Source organism: Zea mays, chromosome 2 (assembly GCF_902167145.1).
Source record: "Zea mays cultivar B73 chromosome 2, Zm-B73-REFERENCE-NAM-5.0, whole genome shotgun sequence".
NCBI lineage: Eukaryota > Viridiplantae > Streptophyta > Magnoliopsida > Poales > Poaceae > Zea > Zea mays.
Window position 1 is genome coordinate 220,980,316 of NC_050097.1, and position 20,054 is coordinate 221,000,369.

General features: G+C 42.4%; 2 protein-coding genes across 3 annotated transcripts; both read left to right on the plus strand.

Moving 5' to 3' along the window:
- Window positions 1-5,427: 5,427 nt before the first annotated feature.
- Window positions 5,428-7,292, plus strand: LOC100285185 (COX VIIa-like protein). Its single transcript, NM_001361365.1, has 3 exons — window positions 5,428-5,516; window positions 6,798-6,954; window positions 7,049-7,292. Exons 2-3 carry the CDS (start codon window positions 6,799-6,801, stop codon window positions 7,094-7,096), a joined length of 204 nt encoding a protein of 67 aa, NP_001348294.1. The 5' UTR covers window positions 5,428-5,516; window position 6,798; the 3' UTR covers window positions 7,097-7,292.
- Window positions 7,293-9,306: 2,014 nt separating this feature from the next.
- On the plus strand, window positions 9,307-14,929 carry LOC103647901 (E3 ubiquitin-protein ligase SP1). Of its 2 annotated transcripts, none has more exons than XM_008672395.4 (11): window positions 9,307-9,749; window positions 9,845-9,897; window positions 10,549-10,673; window positions 10,771-10,866; window positions 11,585-11,722; window positions 11,798-11,863; window positions 11,976-12,088; window positions 12,170-12,280; window positions 13,214-13,257; window positions 13,336-13,441; window positions 14,321-14,929. In XM_008672395.4, the coding sequence occupies exons 1-11, from the start codon at window positions 9,673-9,675 to the stop codon at window positions 14,421-14,423; spliced, it is 1,032 nt and encodes a 343-aa protein (XP_008670617.1). In that variant the 5' UTR covers window positions 9,307-9,672; the 3' UTR covers window positions 14,424-14,929. The 2 variants fall into 2 exon arrangements, with proteins under 2 accessions (XP_008670617.1, XP_008670618.1); XM_008672396.4 differs by having other exon boundaries at window positions 9,487-9,749; window positions 14,139-14,929.
- Window positions 14,930-20,054: the final 5,125 nt, after the last annotated feature.

Consider the following 20,054-nt stretch of genomic DNA (forward strand, 5'->3'; position numbering starts at 1 on the left):
CGACGTAGGGGCGTATGTAAAAAGCCGAGTCTGTCCCTGATCGTCCTCTCGCCCTGTGCAGAGGCTCGGGGGCTGCTCTCGCAAAAACCGGCTCCGGCCAAATCGTTGACAGCGTCAACATACCAGCCCGAGAGCTTGGGCCCCGACCGTGCACCCGGGCTACGGCCAGTTCGCATGAGGGAACGACCAGACCAGCCGAAGCGTAAAGCGAAGCATTAAGACCTCGAAGGAGTGTAACCACTCCTCCGAGGCCTCGGGGGCTACACCCGGCGGGTGTGCTCGCGCGCACCCACCGGAACGAAATGCAACCGAGAAAGGCTGGTCCCCTTGCAAAAAAGTGCGACAAAAGCCTCCAAGCGAGTGCTAACACTCCCTTCGAGGCTCGGGGGCTACTGTCGGGGACCATAATTAGGGGTACCCTCAAGACGCCTAATTCTCAGCTGGTAACCCCCATCAGCATAAAGCTGCAAAGGCCTGATGGGCACGATTAAGTCAGGGATCAGTCCACACGAGTGACTCGATCACGCTTCACCCGAGCCTAGCCTCGGCCGAAGGCAGCCGACCTCGAGAGACTTCCGTCTCGCCCGAGGCCCCCTTTTTATGGCGGACACATCACCGGCTTGCCCAAGGTCTTGGCTTCGCTCAGAAGCAACCTTGACTAAATCACCACACAGACTGACCAAACTGCACGGGCATTTAACGCAAAGGTGGCCTGACACCTCTATCCTGACACGCGCCCCCGGCAGAGCCGAGAGTGAGTCTGACAGGCAATCAGGCCTTGCCAAGGGCGCCACGACGAACTCCGCTCCGCCCGACCCCAGGGCTCGGACTCGGGCAAAGACCCGGAAGACGGCGAACTCCGCTCCGCCCGACCCCAGGGCTCGGACTCGGGCTAAGACCCGGAAGACGGCGAACTCCGCTCCGCCCGACCCCAGGGCTCGGACTCGGGCTAAGACCCGGAAGACGGCGAACTCCGCTCCGCCCGACCCCAGGGCTCGGACTCGGGCTAAGACCCGGAAGACGACGAAACTCCGCCTCGCCCGACCCCCGGGCTCGGACTCCGCCCTGCCCTCGGCCGAACGACTTCCGCCTCGCCCGACCCCATGGCTCGGGCTCGGCCTCGGCAACAGAGGACAGTCTCAACCTCGGCTTCGGAGGTGCCCCCACGTCACCCTGCCTAGGGCACAGACCCGCCACGTCAACAGGAAGCGCCATCATCATCCTACCCCGAATCGACTCAAGTCACGAAGGACAAGACCGGCGTCCCATCCGGCCAGCTCCGCCGGATGGGCAATGATGACGCTCCACAAACTCTATGACGACGGCGGCCCCCAGCTCTCTTACGGAAGCAGGGCGACGTCAGCAGGGACTCGACCGCTCCAACAGCTGTCCCTCCGCCAGGCACCGTCGCACCTCCGACAGCCACGACATCACGCCAGCAAGGTGCCAAGACCTCTCCGGCTGCCACATTGGCATGTACCTAGGGCGCTAGCTCTCTCTCCGCTGGACACGTAGCACTCTGCTACATCCCCATTGTACACCTGGATCCTCTCCTTACGACTATAAAAGGAAGGACCAGGGCCTTCTCAGAGAAGGTTGGCCGCGCGGGACCGAGGACGGGACAGGCGCTCTCTTGGGGCCGCTCGCTTCCCTCACCCGCGTGGACGCTTGTAACCCCCCTACTGCAAGCGCACCCGACCTGGGCGCGGGACGAACACGAAGGCCGCGGGACTTCCACCTCTCTCATGCTCGGCTCCGGCCGCCTCGCCTCTCCCCCCTCCGCGCTCGCCCACGCGCTCGACCCATCTGGGCTGGGGCACGCAGCACACTCACTCGTCGGCTTAGGGACCCCCCTGTCTCGAAACGCCGACAACAGGGTATGTCGTGGCTCACCTGTCATATCGTGTAGGTCCGTCACTGGCAGCAACCAGTTTAAGAACACTGCGGGTATAATCACCGATTGCCGCAAAGATTAGCATAAGCTAATCGTCTCAACATATCAGCCAACTAGTTTGGATCCTCAATTGAAATGTTGTATATCTAGCTGATGTCGTGCATATATATGCTAGCTATGACCACCTGCAAGCATGCATGAAGGCATGAAGCTATGCATGTGCAGCTCTACCACTAGTAGAAAAAAGCTCAAAGCCTGCAGTGAGGTCAAATTTTTACAGATATATTTAGTTATCAACCGTTAGTGCTATTTCTACAAACGATTCGTTAAGGAACCCGTCACTAAAAACCTTTTAATTTTTTGAGTTTTTCTAACGACATTGGATGGTAAAACTATCAAAATAAAAGTTATAGATCTCGAAAACTTTATAGTTGACAATTTTTTTATTTGAAATAATCCCGGCTCTCAAACATTGCATCTGAATTTGTCAAATTCAAAATACAAATTTTGCAAACGACCTCGGATGAAAAAAAAAATCTAAATACAAGTTGCAGAACTTCAAAAGTTATTCAACTTTCTAGTTGGCAACTTTTTTGTTAATTAATTTATGGCCTCAAATAGTCAATTTATACTCAGTTAGTTATAACATATGGTCAACAAAACTATAGTTTAAGTACAAGGCATGTTGTAAGCGGAGTGGTAGAGGAGACTTCGTGCAAGGGTGAGGTCATGAGTTTGATTCCTAGCCACTGCGTAGCATGCAAATTTTGCATAAAAATGTCACGACTTGCGACGATGAGCGAGGGGTCCTTCCTGATTTTTTTTTGCTATTTCTAAATTATTTTTACCTTTTGTAGAAAAGATTTTCACTGACGAATTTATTATCTCGACCTACTAACGATTTTCTTAGCACAATCGTTTGTGGAAATCGATTTCCACCGGCGATTCTCAATTATCCGTCTGCAAAAAAAAATTATTTCTATTGGCCCCTAGCACTAACTGTTCTGAAAACCACTAATATAAAGCTCCAAAAATCCTTTTGCACAACTTATCACCTTCAGGATGAAGCAAATCACAAGAGGCGGACGGTCCACGAATTATAGCCGGACGGTCAGCGCAAGGTGGCACAATCTTCACTTATTTTCCGGACGGCCTGTAGTGGAGATATTCATTTTGCATAGTTCCTATCCAAAGTGTTTCGAGGCATCGCAGACGGTCCACCAGAAGAGTTTGGATGGTCCACGTCATAGTAAAAAAAACTAAAAAAAATCCTGTCCGGAATAATCTACATTATTCCGGACAGTCCACATCAGGGGCACAGACAGTCCGCACTTGGCGTTTTCAGAACTTGAGTTTGTGACTTATCGTTGATCTTTGAACTATCTTCTCCAAGTTGATTTGGCTGAACTTTGAAAGAGAGATCCTAGGACTTAGACAAATATCTCTAGTGGCTTTCCAACTAGTCTAAGTCATGGATCTTGGACGTTTTAAAACTTTAACTCATACTCTTTCTTTTGCTCAAACAAGCTCCGGGATAGTGATTTGTTGATTCAGAGCTTTTATTGATGTATCAAATAGGTTACTAGAGGTATTTAGAACTTTTCCAAAGAGTAGAACTATTGATAGTTCATCTATTCCATCTTTTACCCCTATTTGGTTGGATCTGAGCTGATTGTGACTTAGAAACTAAAATGTTGAACTTATGAACCTGTGAATCAAAGACTAGACAAACTAGTTAGTACGAATGGTTGTGATGGTCATCAAGCACCAAAAACAATATAAGAAATGGTTTAAGGTCATTTCCCTTTCACTCCACCAATCCCGTGCAGCATCAGCGCACAAAGCACGTGGAGATCAACCTACACTTTGTCCGCGATTGTGTCGTTGTCGGTGACGTTTGAGTTCTCAGCATGCCCGCCACGCTGCAGTTCACGGACATCTTCACGAAGTAGCTACCGTCGAGTGTATTCACCGATTTTTGATCCAGTCTCAACATCTGTACATGATAGAGTTGAGACTGCGGGAGGAGTGTGTTAGAGTACCCGTTTAGGGTTTTGGGGTTAGCCTCTTGTATTTACAGTGTTACCCATGTGTAATGGACTAGACCCAATAAACTGAGTCTATTAATATATTTCCAACCCTGAGTTAGGGTTAGGGTTTCCATTCCAATTTCTACAAGTGACCCTTATCTGTTTGCAATGATATAACAAATTCTAGAAAAAAATATTTTGTATTCTTTCAGAATGCCTACTAGCAAAATCATCTGTCAAGCTATCATCTAAGACTACAATGATCTCTGGGTTGTGAAGCATGACAAAAGCAATCAATCACGCACTGATATTTTCGAATTGGTTATTGATTTATCTTTCGGACAGAGAGGTAATGACTGAGATAATGATTTGGATAAGTAACAAATTCTAATTCCATAGTATTCCTTGATCTTCTCGCTGAGCAGTGGCGGATCCAGGATTTGAACCTAGGGTAGTCGATGACAAAAAAGTTGACATTTAACACCACATATAATTCGATATCACATATATTTAGTTTCCATCAATTCGATCTATGATTATAAAATAAACAAAAATATCACATAATACATTTAAGTCATCAAATTAAGTTACAAGTTGAATAAATTTGTTTCTTTAGATCTAAACGTGAGTACTAGTTTGTTTTCTTATCAAATGTCATGGTAGTCGGAGGCCTATATCTAAAACACCCTGGGTCCACCCATGTCGTTGAGGTTGCCTGCCCTTGTAAAATAGAATTTGTGTCATAAAAATTATGAATGATACCTCTTTTCTAAATGAGTTAAAATTGTTGTTCAATGTAGTGTCTGAAATATATTTTTAGTTTCCGTCTCTTGAATTTTCTATCTTTGTTCATGGTGACGAGCTTTTTGGAAAAGAGGTTCTTATGCATTTTGCAAATTGGCTGTGTGATAACTATCTGAAAGGATTCACTGGTCATGTGTGTACACTGTGTAGGCTCTCTAGTTCGATGATATCAAGTGGCAATGTCCAAGTTTATTTGCTGCCAGGCTAAGTCACTGTTTAGTTATTTTGCTTGTGCGGTTATATTATGTGGAGAAAAAGAAACAGAGAAGTTTTTTCCCCCAATCCCTTGGCTGCTCCCAAACAAGCCCTCAAAGGGCTTCATAAGACTACTGTGCTGTTTGCTGGTCAATTTCCTGGAATCCTTGATACTCCTAGGAGCATCCACATTTCTGATAAATTCCAAAACACTGGTTTTATGCATTGAAATGCAGTGTCATCAAACTCGATCGGATGTTGCTAACAATAAACGGTACAGACAGATTGCTAATAGCAACCTGGATAAAATGGTTTATAAACATTTTAGAGATTTTTTCGGAGATAGAGAGAGAGACTGTGTGTGTTTTTGAGGAAAGAGTGAGAAATGCTATGGTAATTCTTTTCCCGGTGAACTGGGCCTCTGTGTCGGCCTGGTAGAGCCCAGAAATTATTAGCCCACGGAGCGAATCCACAAAGGACGTGCCCTCCCCCCTCGTTCCGATGTTTGTTTCGGTTGCGTCAGGTCAGCCTCCCTCTCCGGATCCCCCACCTGCTCCGCCGCCGGCCAACGCATCGCTCCCCTTGGCAGCCAGGTTCGCGTCGGGCTCTCTCCTTCCCTTTGCCGTAAACCGGTGCCGTCGCGCCGATTCGTCCCCGAATCTGGAGGGGGCGAAGGGCGCTTAGTTTACCTATTTTGTTCCATTCTGATTTGGTCTCGCCGAATGCATCGCCTGCGTCGCTGGGATCTGCGCTGGCGCGTGTGTGACGCGCCTGCGTTTTTCTCTATTTCCCTTCGATGTGATGGAGGGTACCCGCGATTTAACGTGGTGCCCGCGATTCAGCGCGATGTCCTCTTGTCCGACTATGGTGTTGGTCGGGTCTGCTGCCTATATGTATCTTACCTATTCCAGCGATTATCAAATTAAGTGGTTCAAACCCTCTAGTTTGTTCAATCGTGCCTTGTGGTGTCATGGTTAACTATGTCTCTCGGATTCCTGCTACCTTGCGGTCTCAAAACATCGCTTCGGTACTTTCGCAGTATTACTTATGCGAAACAGATGTGAAATCATTGTTTTACCCTATGCATTGCATGAACCTAGGCAACGAGTCTTCTTGTCTTTTGATCCAGAGAGTTGGTTGATGCTGGGGTTATGAATATGAATAACGTTTGTAGTGGTTTGCCTTTGAGACATGGTTAATGGTAGGTGCATAACATTCTTGCAAATTCTTTTAAAGTATCATCGAATGTGTGAGACTTTCTTGCAATGGATTTTTCTTAGAAAAACATATTTCATAATATCATGCCCGGAAACTTTATTTGTGCAAAATGTAATAAATATTTAATTTTGTACTACACTATTCTGGTCATGTGCAACCAGGACACTTTGGCCAAGGAATTGCCTTTCCCCTTAACTCTGCCCACAGTATGACTGCTGTGATGCCTGTGCTCTACATGTTAGTCCTGGATGATCACTTGCACTCCTTGTCTCATTCCCATTATCCAGTATAGATCAACAGTCACCGTATGATTGGACATATGTTTACTCGCAAACCAAATTTGCTTGTAATGTTTGTAAAGAAGCTCCTAAAAATGCTAGATTGAAGTATGTTTAGGACAAAAGTGATTGGATTCTCGACACCCCCCCCCCCCCCCCCCCCCCCCCCCCTGTTGTGATAGGTGGAGTCAAACAGCTAACTTACTTTGTGAGGATTAAATATGTTTACGATTTTTAAGGCCATTTGTGCTGTTTTTATGTTTACCGTTACAAGTGATTTAAGTAACCATGAAAATTACTCTATATCAGAATATTGGTTGAAGAAGGCTTGTCTCTCATTATGGTAGTAGGCTGTAAGTTCATTATCTTTTGATGCAGGATGACAGAAGCACCATTTCTGCCACGTGAGAGGCTCTTCAAGCTGCAACATCATTTCCAGAACATGACCAAGCACACCTACCTGAAAGGGCGCTACGATGTGATCACCTCCGTTGCCATCCCTCTTGCACTTGCTGCCTCCAGCATGTTCATGATTGTAAGTTTGAACTTTCAACCTAAGAGATCATTGCCTGTTTAACTTTCCTTGTTGTCTCCTCACTTGGTGGTTTGTTTCCTGGTTTTGCGAACAGGGGCGTGGAGTTTACAACATGTCTCATGGAATTGGGAAAAAGGAGTGATCTACCACGGGTTAACTAGTTTTTCTACTTGGCATGGAAGTACCATCCAGACTATGAAGTCTTCTTTGCTTGCTAAATAATACTGTCAAAGAACAAGTCGACTACATTTTTGCATCATATTTCTGTTTGTATTTGTGGATATGAAATGCCATCAACTTGAAGATCAGCATTGTTACTATTTTGGTTAATTACTCCATTCCTGTCGCTGTTTGTGTCCTTTCAATTGAAGCTAGCCTTATATTTTTTTCTGAGGTCCAGTCATCTTACTCAGTTCATCAGCTGCTCCGCACCACGTCATGCACAAATCTCAAATCTGGCTGAAGCATGCACGCAAGAGGCATCTTGTGCACAAAACTGTCAAACCAAGCGGAAATTATGGTCAATTGCTATCTTAGGCTAGGTTGGGAGCCACAAAACCGGAAAAGATTGGAGGACTAAAATCTCTTCCTTATTTAAAATTAAATGGGAAGGGGATTTTAACTCCTACAATCCTCTCCGGTTTTGTGGCTCCTAAACAAGCCCTTATATATTTTTTTTCTTTCGCACATTTCGTTTGTCGTCTTGATGTTTCTCCACCTCCACCTCGACGGAAGAACAGCACTAGTCTTGTATTATCAGTTTGACGACTGTCATCTTTGTTCCACTTGGAAAAAGAGCAGTATTAGCCTTGTAGTATTAATGTGAAAAAGATTTTTTTTGAATAAACATATTTTCAAGATGTCTTCTCAACTCATCAAATTCGTATGCATTAGTAACTGTCGTAGAGAGCTAATATTTCCAAATCTCATCTCATAAAGCTAGCGTATGCATTAGTGATTGTCATTAATATTTCTAAATCTCATCTCATCAAATTAGAGTAGGCATTAGTATATCCATTGGCAGAAAAAGTGAGTGTTTGTTGCAGTGTCTACGGAAGTCTATACCTCCGATACTTCCCAGACTCACTCACCGAAAGAAGAATGACTCACTCACCCAAAGAAGAATGGAGCCTTTGCATTGGTGGCTTGAAAATATAAGTTTTGGCAAAAGGGCATGTTTGGTAGCCAGGTTTATTTACAGTTTCCATACGATCCTATAATATTTAAGAATACTGTAGTATTCTAAACCAAAATGTGTTTGGTTGAACTTCATAAAACACTGTTTTGAATAACTCCGTATAGCCCCGTATAGCCAAAATTGTGCCGTTTTTAGAGTATCAACTACAGTCTAGACCAAAGTTTTTTAAACCATGGTATTGTTGTCACATACAAGTGCAGACCATGATATTCTAAAACCATAGTATTCAAAAACATTGGTAGCAAACAGAGCCTAAATAAGAATCACATCCATACCTAGTGCAAGAGTGAAGTCAATGTAACCGCTTCAAATGATTCCATTATAACCGCAATTTGAAGTTGATCTATTGTGGTAGAAATCCTAAACTAGAATAAAATCTTTAAAGCTTTCAAGTGGTGTTAGATTGTTCGTATCAGATCGTGCAAAATATAGAATTTGCATTGTAGACGACACTATTTAGGCAACAACTAATATGAATTGGACCTTATGTGCAAGCGTGCAAGCAAGGTTTTTGGTTCGTTTGATTATGATCCAATCATGTATCTCATTTAACATTTAAACTCTTCCACCACCGGCTCGAGTAGATTTATAGAAAACCCCCTAACATACCACGTTCATGTCTACAGTTAGATCATGATCTAACGGACCAAGAGGCTCGTTTGCACGCTTGTGCATAAGGTCTGATTGCATATTAGTTGTTGTTCATTATTTATAGACTTGTGACTTGTATTGGATTTCGACTTCCTTTTTAGGAGGGTTTCACTTGAAGAATTTCAGGTCCGTTCCAGCTTCTTCTATCCAAACAGGTCTAACTACACCAGTCTTAACTTAAAAAAACCCTAAAACTAAAGGCTAGTTTCATGAATTTTTTGAAGCTCCTCAAAGAGAGCTTCAAAAACAATCTTTTTGATAGCTCCTCATGAAGTTGTACAAAAAAAATTACCCAACATATCATTAGTTAGATGACCTACTCATTCATGTCTCTTTCCTCACCCGCTAATCATCAAGGATAATTAAGAAAAGTCACAAATTAATTGTATTACAGAATCTAGAGTCTATGTGCAAGCTAAACACTCTTAAAATCCACCTTACTAGTTCGTTCAAGCTATTTCATAGTGACAGTAGAAAAACGAATCTGCAACTTCAAGTGAAGTCTTTCCAAACATTCCAAACATGCCTTTTAAATTATTGTTGTCGTCCCCGTGGTGGTCTATTTTGGTTGTCCGTTTATTCCCTGCCCCCCATCCCTGTGGGACCAACTTGCCTCGCGTCACTGGAATAGGGAGTGGTCACTCTAGAGTCTAGACCCCACTAGTCAGCGAACCTGACAGTATGGACCCACTCTTCTCGATGACGCGGCGTGCGTTTCCGCTTCTGGAATCCAGTTCTTTGCTTTGCCCTTCCTCCGCCCCCTTCCTCCCCCCGCGCTGCCTGCCGTAGGTACGGGAAGGGAAAAAAGTCGGCGCCAAATCTCCGCATCCATTCGCACGCCGCGATTCTTGTGCGCGATCCGCCGCGCGATGATGATCCCGTGGGGCGGCGTGGGGTGTTGCCTCAGCGCTGCGGCGCTGTATCTCCTCGGGAGGAGCAGCGGAAGGTACCGATCCCTCGCGTGTTAATTTTGTTCTTTTATTTTTCCGTGCGATTTCAGAGAGATTCCTGCTGTTTATATTATGATCGTTTGGTGCTCAGGGATGCGGAGGTGCTGCGGTCGGTGGCGAGGGCTGGCAGCATGAAGGATTTAGGTCAGTTTGTGATGGGCTAGGGTTTGGTTAGTCTGTTTGTGGTTAATTAATAATGCATTCAGCATTTGCGAAGTTTCATTGTTTGACTCCAGCTATTTCTTAGTGGTACTTTTTTATTCCATATATCTGTTGAGACGAGCTTAGATTAGTACTCCTGGTTCTTAGGTTATCACCAGGGTGTTGTCATATGGTTTTGTTCCCTGGTAGAACTGTACCATGTTTACACTGAGCTGACTTAACTATGATTTTATGATCTACATACATGGTTGCAAAGAATTTGACTGTTCACTTTGATATTTGCTCGATTTTTCTCCAGTCATTTCACTCTACATTTAGGCATATATGTTGGTTTTAGTGTGGTGGTCTCTAAGATCTCCTAATGGGTCGATACTAATCTATGTTTGCGCTGAAAGTGCAAACATGATAAGATTCTTAACTCGGGTTCATATTTAGCAATTAAAGGTTTTGCAGATTTTCTCAGTATCTGATCAACATAAAGAACTGTAACCTTGTTGTGTTTTCAGTGCTTAAGAATATAAAAGAACTTCAGTTTAGGTGTGTTTTTTGTACAGAATTTATCGGTCATTTTGATTGTTTGAGTATATGGATGATATTATTTATTTTTTGACATACCTACACTGTCTTCAACAGCTGCTATCTTGGACACTGCAAGTAAAGTCCTACCACTTGTAGTTGCCGTCTCTGGGAGAGTTGGTTCAGACACACCACTTATATGCCAACAAAGCGGCATGAGAGGTGTGATCGTTGAGGAAACGGTAACTACTGATTTCATTCATCATTTTGTTTTTATGATGGGTAATGTGATGCAATTAATTTAGTATTTCTATTTCTGCTTAAACATTCTCTTTCTAGGCAGAACAACACTTCTTGAAGCACAACGATGCTGGATCCTGGATTCAAGATTCTGCAGTTATGCTTTCTGTTAGCAAAGAGGTTCCATGGTATCTGGTAACTAACTGCCGTTGCTATTATGCTGTGATTTTCTTTTATTTTTCAAATAAGACTTCCAATTTACCTTGGACTCGAACTATCACTACTGTCAATATGCTAATTTATGCAAACTTGGGTTTAAGATTATGGTCTTTTCTTGGCATGCTTATTGATTTCACTTGTTCTGTGGATAAACTCAGCTTATAATATAATCTCTAAAGCCCCAGCCTTGCTAGCTCTGGCTGGCCATGCTTAAACCTTAAATTAGCTCCTAGCTTAGGCAGTGTTGATATCGTACATGAGCTTCTTGTCCCAAATGAATGATAATTCTAAGCGTTGGATGTGCCAATTGGTATTTAAACACTTATCAAGTTACAACTCAGGATGAAAATGAATATGTCTATTCCAAATGGGAACATATCAGGTGCAACCATAGCCATTGATACAACCGTGCAAGTGCAACCTAAGACACAAGGATGGGGATGGTAGTTTTTAAAAATATCCAGGGAGAGGTGGGAGGATTGTTTTGAAAAAGAATATTTTTAAAAAAGTCCTTCCACCTCTATCCTTGTGTCTTAGTTGCACAGTTACACCAATGGATATGGTTACACCTGATTTGCTATATAGATCCCTTCATGCAAAACAAACAAACAAGCAAACAAATTATGTCATTTCTAATAATTTTTATTCGCAGTTTGCAACTGGGTAGCTTGTCTAACCTTTAAACAATCACTAGGATGATGGAACTGGACGTGTATATATGGTTGGTGCTCGTTCTGCAGCTGGTTTAATTTTAACTGTTGCCAGTGAGGTTTTTGAGGAGTCAGGGAGGACACTTGTACGTGGAACTCTAGATTATTTACAAGGGTTGAAGGTTTGTCTAATCACATTTTCAACAGTGCCAATACTCATAGAAACACAGTTAGTGATTAAGCAATTATCTCTATAGATGCTGGGAGTAAAACGAACTGAAAGGGTTCTTCCAACTGGAATCTCATTGACAGTTGTTGGTGAGGTATTATTTCTATCATTCATCGGTCTGTGCTGTGTGGCATTAGTCTTTGTTGACATGTCTAATGTATATTTGTCTCTTTCTTTTGTTATTTGTTCTTATATTGCATGAACAGGCTATTAAAGATGATGTTGGAACTATTAGAATTCAGCGACCGCATAAAGGACCCTTCTATGTATCACCAAAAAGCATCGATCAACTTATTATGAATCTTGGAAAATGGGCCAAGTAGGAAAAATTGTTAGAACTTAGAACATTTTCTTTTGTTCTTAGTTAGGGTATCTTATGCTAGTAGCATGTTTGTGACAGGTTATACCGCCTTGCTTCAATGGGCTTTGCAACATTTGGTGCCTTCCTTCTTGCAAAGCGTGCAATACAACATTTTCTAGAAAGAAAGCGCCGGCATGAACTGCAAAAAAGGTGCCTAACTCCTTATGTCATTTCCTTTTAGAACATTCAAATCCAATTGAAATGTAGTAGCATTATTTAAGTGTTTGGGTTTTTAAAGAGGTTTATATTTCTGTTTTAGCCATGGATAGAATGTAAGTGACTTGTGCTGTTACGATTTATTTGTAAGAACTTTGTAACCTCTGTATGCCTATCTATTGACACATGTGCAACGTGTAGCTAATTTTAAATTTGTAGACGTCACATGAAATTGGAGAAGACTATACTGCAGGGTGATTAGGTGAATATGCTGTATGTTCTTAAGCCTGGACACACAGATTCAGTGATTTGCCTCTTGCAAGTAACGCCGTGACTTACCGTGCTGTATGCACCGTCCAAAGATAGTCCAAGGGCTCCCAACAATTTCATCCTAGGATAGGATTTGGCTTTTCACCTGTGAAAGGCAGCCCATGAGGGCCTTTCTCTGTACATGGACGTGTTGCGTCGTCATCCTGCAACCCACAACACCCTGTGCACTGCATCGGACTGGAAGAGCTGGAGGCCCTTGCTTCACCCCAAAGGAGAGGGAGAAGTGCAGGCAGACATCAGAACGCCATCGATGAGAAGCAAGCAAGCCACCGCTAGGGCACCACGTAGTCGCCGAGGAAAGGATGAGCTCTAGCGAGATTTAAGATGAGCCTGTGGAAGCGGACTCTTGTGTCCATCCTTATGTGTGCAGACTCGGAGAATACAGTGAAAGGCCAGGCCTCCACCAAGGATTCCCACACCACGCCAGAGGACACCCACGCCACACCATGCCACGCTATATGGATATAATAATGCCAGTGCTAAGAGATTCTGTTTGCGTTTAGTGTTACTGTTACCACTGACTAATACTAATGCATGTATTTGCATACTAAGGCTTTAGTGAGCACAGAAGATTCTGATATTATTTTATCCATATAGGGTTCTTAATGCAGCAGCACAAAGGCAAGCTAGAGAAGCTGAAGGTGATTTCCTTATATATTGATATGTTGTATTATTAATGATCGTCGTGTTTAATTATTATCTTGTATTATTTTGTTCAGGGAGCATTGGTTCATCGGACACAGAGCCTAACAGTAAAAAAGACCAATTAGTGTTGGACATATGTGTCATATGCCTTGAGCAAGAGTACAATGCTGTTTTTGTGCCGTAAGTATTGTATGTTTTCCAGAGCATAAATGTTCTTCGTTGAGAATGAAGCAGCTGGATTTCCTCTATTTTTCTATTTCCTTTTTTTTTCATAATTCCAAATAGACTGGTAGCGTTATTATGGTTGCCCTGTTTCCTGTCTACTAGTAGTTTTTTTTCTTAACAGCTCAACTTGACAAAACTTGAATACTGCTAAGGCCTTTTTTGGATGTTGTAGTCTTAAGAAACTGCAATTTTAGAACCCATTGATCTGCAAAACCATGGTTTAGAAAAAAAGAGGTCTAGAGTGGATTTTTACGAACTCCAAAAAGACTATAGTTTTAGTAATAACATGGTATTCAAAGCCATAATGTTTGTTGTATCCGAAGTTCTGAACACTTTGTCACTCTAAAACCAAAGCATTTCACAAAACTACAATATTTTTCTAAAAAGGCCAGACCAAGTGACCAGAGCTCCAACATGAGGGGGATCTAGGGAACGGATAAACCAAGGTAATCCTTCCTACCACAAATGCGAGAGGCTGCTTCGTATCCGTGACTTGAACTTACTGAGTCGCCAGGTCACAGTTCGAAGCAGCCTTTCCGCGTTTACGGAAGGAAGGCTTGCCCCGGTTTATCTCTTCTTCAGACCTCACTCGTCACTGGTTCTGCCCCTAGTATTTTTTCTAGAAGTCTAAAAATAATTTGTATCCAAACAGGGTCTAAAAGGGTTAAAAAACTGGATAAGCATTGTTTTGCATCATACTTCACCAAGAAGCCCGAGGAAATAGTCGAACTGCAGATATGTGAAATTCGTTCATAATTTGTCCTTGCTATCACTGTTGTCACCCCTGAAAGTTTCTGTTTGGACTTTAAAAGTGATTAATCCAATGTTACACAGGTGCGGTCACATGTGTTGCTGTATGGCATGCTCTTCACATTTGACAAACTGCCCGCTTTGCCGGAGAAGAATTGACCAAGCTGTCAGAACATTCCGCCATTGACGGTGATACCACGTGCACTGCTTTTGAAACCAGTTGGCTATTGGAAGTGCTGGCTCCTGTCAACCAACGATATGAACTGCAAAACTGGGTCGTAGCAGCTTCTTCATGGAGTTTGCTTTTCGAACAGAACAGCGAGTGATGCAAGTTGCAAGCTCATGATTGGCAGTTAAGAAAGATACCCTACTGAGATAGTGCCAATGGGTGCTCTTGCATGTAATGTACTACTACTACAACTGTGTACAGGACACTTGTGTAAATGCACATAGGTTAGCAGCTTGCTTCTTGACTAACACCTAATGGGCATTTATGTTGTGCTAACCGAATGACAAAATTAGCTCGTTTAGTTGTGATAATCGTTTTTTCTAGTGAGTGGGGAATGATACGGATATCTCCGTTCTTTTGTGCTCACAGGATCATAAGAAACAGAAAAGATTTGTAACATGTTCTATATTTTACTGCTCATTTTGTAACCTGAATGTGAGGACAACATGTTGGCGCATTAGTTCTCTCTTCTGTCCTTAAACACGCTCCGCTTTAATTTACAGTCGTGCAATAAGATGTGACACTGACCGAGTATTCCACTGAACGAAAGTAGGGTTGGACAAAATGTTTGTGGTTCATCGGTTGGTGGTCGGCTCAATTGAATTTTTTCATGAGCTAAACGAACTATTACATTTCAGCAAAACGAAACTATATGCATATCATTTATATAATAATTGATGAACATATTATATATGTGTGGTGTCTATGGTCTATGAGTTAAACTAGTGATTAATGAACTGTGTCAATATATTAAATTAGTCTATGTGATTATAACTGTGGATTAAACTGATGAATATATGTGTGATTGATGAGTTATATTAATTTGATGTTACATTGATGTAGTATGTAAAACTATGAATATACTATTGTTAAATTAGTTTTAAATTAACTAGAAATTGATTAGTATATACATTTATTTTTTTCTCTCACCCGTGAGTTAAATGAACCAGCTCGTAAACGAACCGAGCCGAATTGACTATATGGCTCGTTAGCTTAACGAGTCGAGCCGAGCTGGCTCGATATCCCGTCCTAAACAAAAGTATGAAGCGGATGTTGTTTCCCTTGCTAGCTAACTATGCCCCTGGTGTAGCAAGTTGCAACCCTACGATTTATATCAGATTCTTAGATTGAGTATTAGGGGATGTTTGGTTTCTAGGGACTAATTTTTTGTCCCTACATTTTATTCCATTTTAGTTCCAAAATTGCCAAACATAGAAACTAAAACTCTATTTTAGTTTCTATATTTGGCAATTTATAGACTAAAATGGAATAAAATGATGGGACTAAACATCCCTAGAAATCAAACACCCCTTAGTCAAAGATTAATTGATGTCTAAACCTTAAGTTGTTTAAAAAGAGAGGGAGTGCAATTTTTCTATTTTAAATGCATATTTATTATTAAACATATTTAGATTATTTTTTGGAAATTATTTATATGTCTAATCGATCTTCCTGAACTATCATGAAAGTTGGATTTACCTCCCCTATCACTAACGTATTGACACGTAGAACGGTTAACGTGGCACTAAAATCTCTACTACTTATTAAGGCTATAAGAGTAGTCTGTCATTTCTGTTCTGCCACCATTCTGTGTTCTATCATTCCCTGTTATGCCTTTTTCATTCCCTCCTTCCCGCACAGCCCATTCCCTATTCTGCCTTTCTCATCCCCCTCCTCGCAAAGCCCATTCCTATTCTTATTCCCGCGCACAACCCATGTCTAGCTAAAATTAAAAAACACAAATGACCCCAACCCCGCAAAGCCCATTACCATTCTTATTCCCGCGTATAGCCCATATCTAGCTAAAATTAAAAAACACAAATTAGTCCCTAAAAACCAAACACCCCCTTAGCAAAGATTAATTGATGTCTAAACCTTAAGTTGTTTAAAAAGAGGGGGAGTGCAATTTTTCTATTTTAAATGCATACTTATTATAAAACTTATTTGGATTATTTTTTGGAAATTATTTATATGTCTAATCGATCTTCCTGAACTATCATGAAAGTTGGATTTACCTCCCCTGTTACTAATGTATTGACACGTAGAACGGTTAATCGTGGCACTAAAATCTCTACTACTTATTAAGGCTGCAAGAGTAGTCTGTCATTCCTGTTCTGCCATCATTCTGTGTTATGTCATTCCCTGTTATGCCTTTTTCATTCCCTCCTTCCCGCACAACCCATTCCCTATTCTGCCTTTCTCATTCCCCCTCCCCGCAAAGCCCATTCCCATTCTTATTCCCGCGCACAACCCATGTCTAGCTAAAATTAAAAAACACAAATGACCCCAACCCCGCAAAGCCCATTCCCATTCTTATTCCCGCGCACAACCCATGTCTAGCTAAAATTAAAAAACACAAATGACCCCAACCCCGCAAAGCCCATTCCCATTCTTATTCCCGCGTACAGCCCATGTCTAGCTAAAATTAAAAAACACAAATGACCCTAAGGGGATTCGAACCCGCAACCCCGCAACCTCTCAGACAAATGCGACTAGTAGCTACCGCTACACCACATATGTGTTTATGTCTACATCTATGACAGGAAAAACATCTACTACATCTCTCCCCAAGCCTACCCTACTACCCTTGCACAATGTGTAATATTAGATAAGTATCACCGAGATTCTTGAATTATATTTTTAGATGGAATGAGTAGTATTTAAAGAAGAGTCTTGCATGCAATTTATTTTGTTTGAATATTGTTTTCAACTTAAATTTCTTTTTTTTGCATGTGTGGCATTTATTCTTCATAATATTTTCCCCATGGATCTGAATTGTGAGTCATTTTCATAAACCAACGCCAAGGATGAATCCATGTTTCTTGATTGAAAACCCCGAACAAACACTACTAGCAGGAAGCGCTCACGTTGGCGTCGCTCATCGACGACGAGAAGAAGCTTGACGACTCCCAGTTCGACCTCTGGAAGCAGTCCTACGTGGCCGCATGAGCCGCCGTGTATGACAAGCTTCGACGCAGTCGCCGCTTGGAATCGGTCCAGAGCGACTACACCGCATTGTCCATCGTCAAGCAGGGAACCTCATGGTCATTGCCAACGTCGGTGACTATCGGGTTGTTCTGGGCACCGCATCCAACGACGGCGCCATCACGCCGTCCAGCTCATCGTCCATCTGAAGCCCAACCTGCCATGTAAGTCGCTACTGACCGCCCATAAATTCTTATGCGCTCGGACGACGGTCGTTGCTGATGTTGTGTGAGTGTCCTCGAACATGATGTATGTAGAGGAGTAGCGCATCCGATGGTGCAACAGTCAGGTGTACTACATTGCTGATGAACCTGGGGTGCACTTCATTTGGCAGCCCAGCCAAGAGTCATCGACACTCGACATGTCGCGCGTGTTCTACGACTACTATATCATGGACTGTGGCGTCATCTCGGCACCGGAGGTGACGCAGAGGAGGACCGACAGCAATGATCAGTTCGTCATCCTCCCTACTGTCGAGGTAGCTTTTGTGCTGGTTTGTCTTTAATTCTCTTCGCAAACACACACAATTGCTTTTTTGTTTGAGCAAGCGCGTATGTTGGTACGTGCCTGATGACTGACGATGTACAGTGAACTTCTTCCGGCAGGCGTGGGGCGTGCTCACCAATGATAAGACCATGGAAATCGTCGCATATATCGAAGTCGGCATGATACTGATGGTTGTAATGTAGTGGTGAAATAACTAGATTAAAACAACAAAATTAATGTATGACCAGAATCACAAATAGATTATGAAACATTTTCTCATAACAATATAACACACATTTTGTATATAACTTACCGTGATATTATATATCCCCATTGCAATGCACGGGTACTCACCTAGTCAATGTAAGAAAAATGAACCGTGATCCATTTAAAATATGTTTTTCGTGTTTGATATCAACATAATAATTTGGGCTAAGATATGTAGCTAGTTTTTTTGGATGTAGCTCAAAAAGTGGTGGACCCAGAAATTAGTCAAGACCCGGGACGAAGCGACCATAAACTCTAATAGTAGCATATAAAAAAAATTATACAACGAAACAACGTTGTCATAGATGTTCAAGATGACATACAATCTATGATGTAGCTCCTTCCAAATGTATAATGTCAACATCAACATCAGTGCTTCTTGCTCCAGAACTTTGAAGGAAATCATATTAAAAACACGACTTGAAAAGTAATGTTGAATAAATTTAATAATATTAGTAATTGGTACATACCACTAGTACGAGGTAGATTCCTGCGAGTTCTCATGCCTTGAAAATAATCCAATATCTTTGCATCCTCAATGCTTGTAAATATATCTTTCTCAATATAACACACCATACGATGGTTAAGTCATTTGTCTCCTGTCTTATTCCGTAACTTAATTTTAATGATATTTATATATGAGAAAGCTCTCTCCACATAGGCTCAATCTCAAACTTAATTTCTAGCCATGTGATCTTGTTTATTTGGTCGCAACTTTTTGATCTTTTATTTGGTGATTATGGTATTAGATGACTGTATGGAATATCTTGTTTCGTACTCTCTCCGATCTTTTTTATTTGACGTTTGCCAGTGTAAAATTGAACTATCATGCGTCAAATAAAAGAAAATGGAGGTAGTAGTTTCTAAGCCCTGTGGCTTGTAATTTTTTTGCCTCTTCGGTTTAGAATCATTTGCTAGCTTGGAAATTTTTTGCTTATCCTAGCTCGATGGTTTGCTCTCTAGTCTCTCCCTCCCTCCCTCTCTCTAGACTAGCAGGAGCCTAGCATGTGCTGTTCGAGGCCTTACTACTAGCCTAGCATGTAAATCTGCAGGACACATGTAGGTGGTCGTAGCCTGCTCTTGCTTGCATGTGTGTTTATCATGTGCTTGCGAAGCTTGCACTGTGCCGGATGGATATACATACATATAACTATGACTCAACGAGGCCAGAGGGCAGACCGGCAAAGGCCAGAGGGCAGACCGGCAGAGGTGGCGCGATAGCAGATGCAGGCTTGCAGCTCTTCAGCACAGTTCAGCCAGACTCGGACACAAGTTCTTCTAAAAAAAAATTGAGCCTGCGCCCCGGGCCGTGGCCCAGGCGGCCATAGGCCTAGGTCCGCCCCTGAGCTCAAATGATGTACAAGTGGACTTCGATTAAGGTAAAGAGGTGCTCCATACGATCAACACCTCAAACAAAAGTGCAAGACATCAAAACACGCATTGAAGAGCTACTAGCTATACAAAATCTTGGACACAAGATGGACAATCAATCATGAAGACCATAAAGTAACAAAGAGAATAAGGATTTCAACAACTATCAGATCGAAGCATTATATTACCCTCTGGAGCTCGGACCATACGATCAAGCTAACCTTAGCCATCAGATAATAGGAGCGTCGAACCAGCACTGATAAAGACATCAAACCATACAATCTCACTAAACACACGTAGAGGTGTGTTGGACTGAACGTCAAACTCACAATAGAGATGGTGTCATAGTAAATGATTACACTATTTACGCTCAGAAGAGCATCAACATCAAACCATCAGAGATGAAGTCTGACAGACACAAGAAATATCCCTTAGAGGAGAAAAGGGTGTTGGACTAGTTTGACGTTAGCCATCAGATTG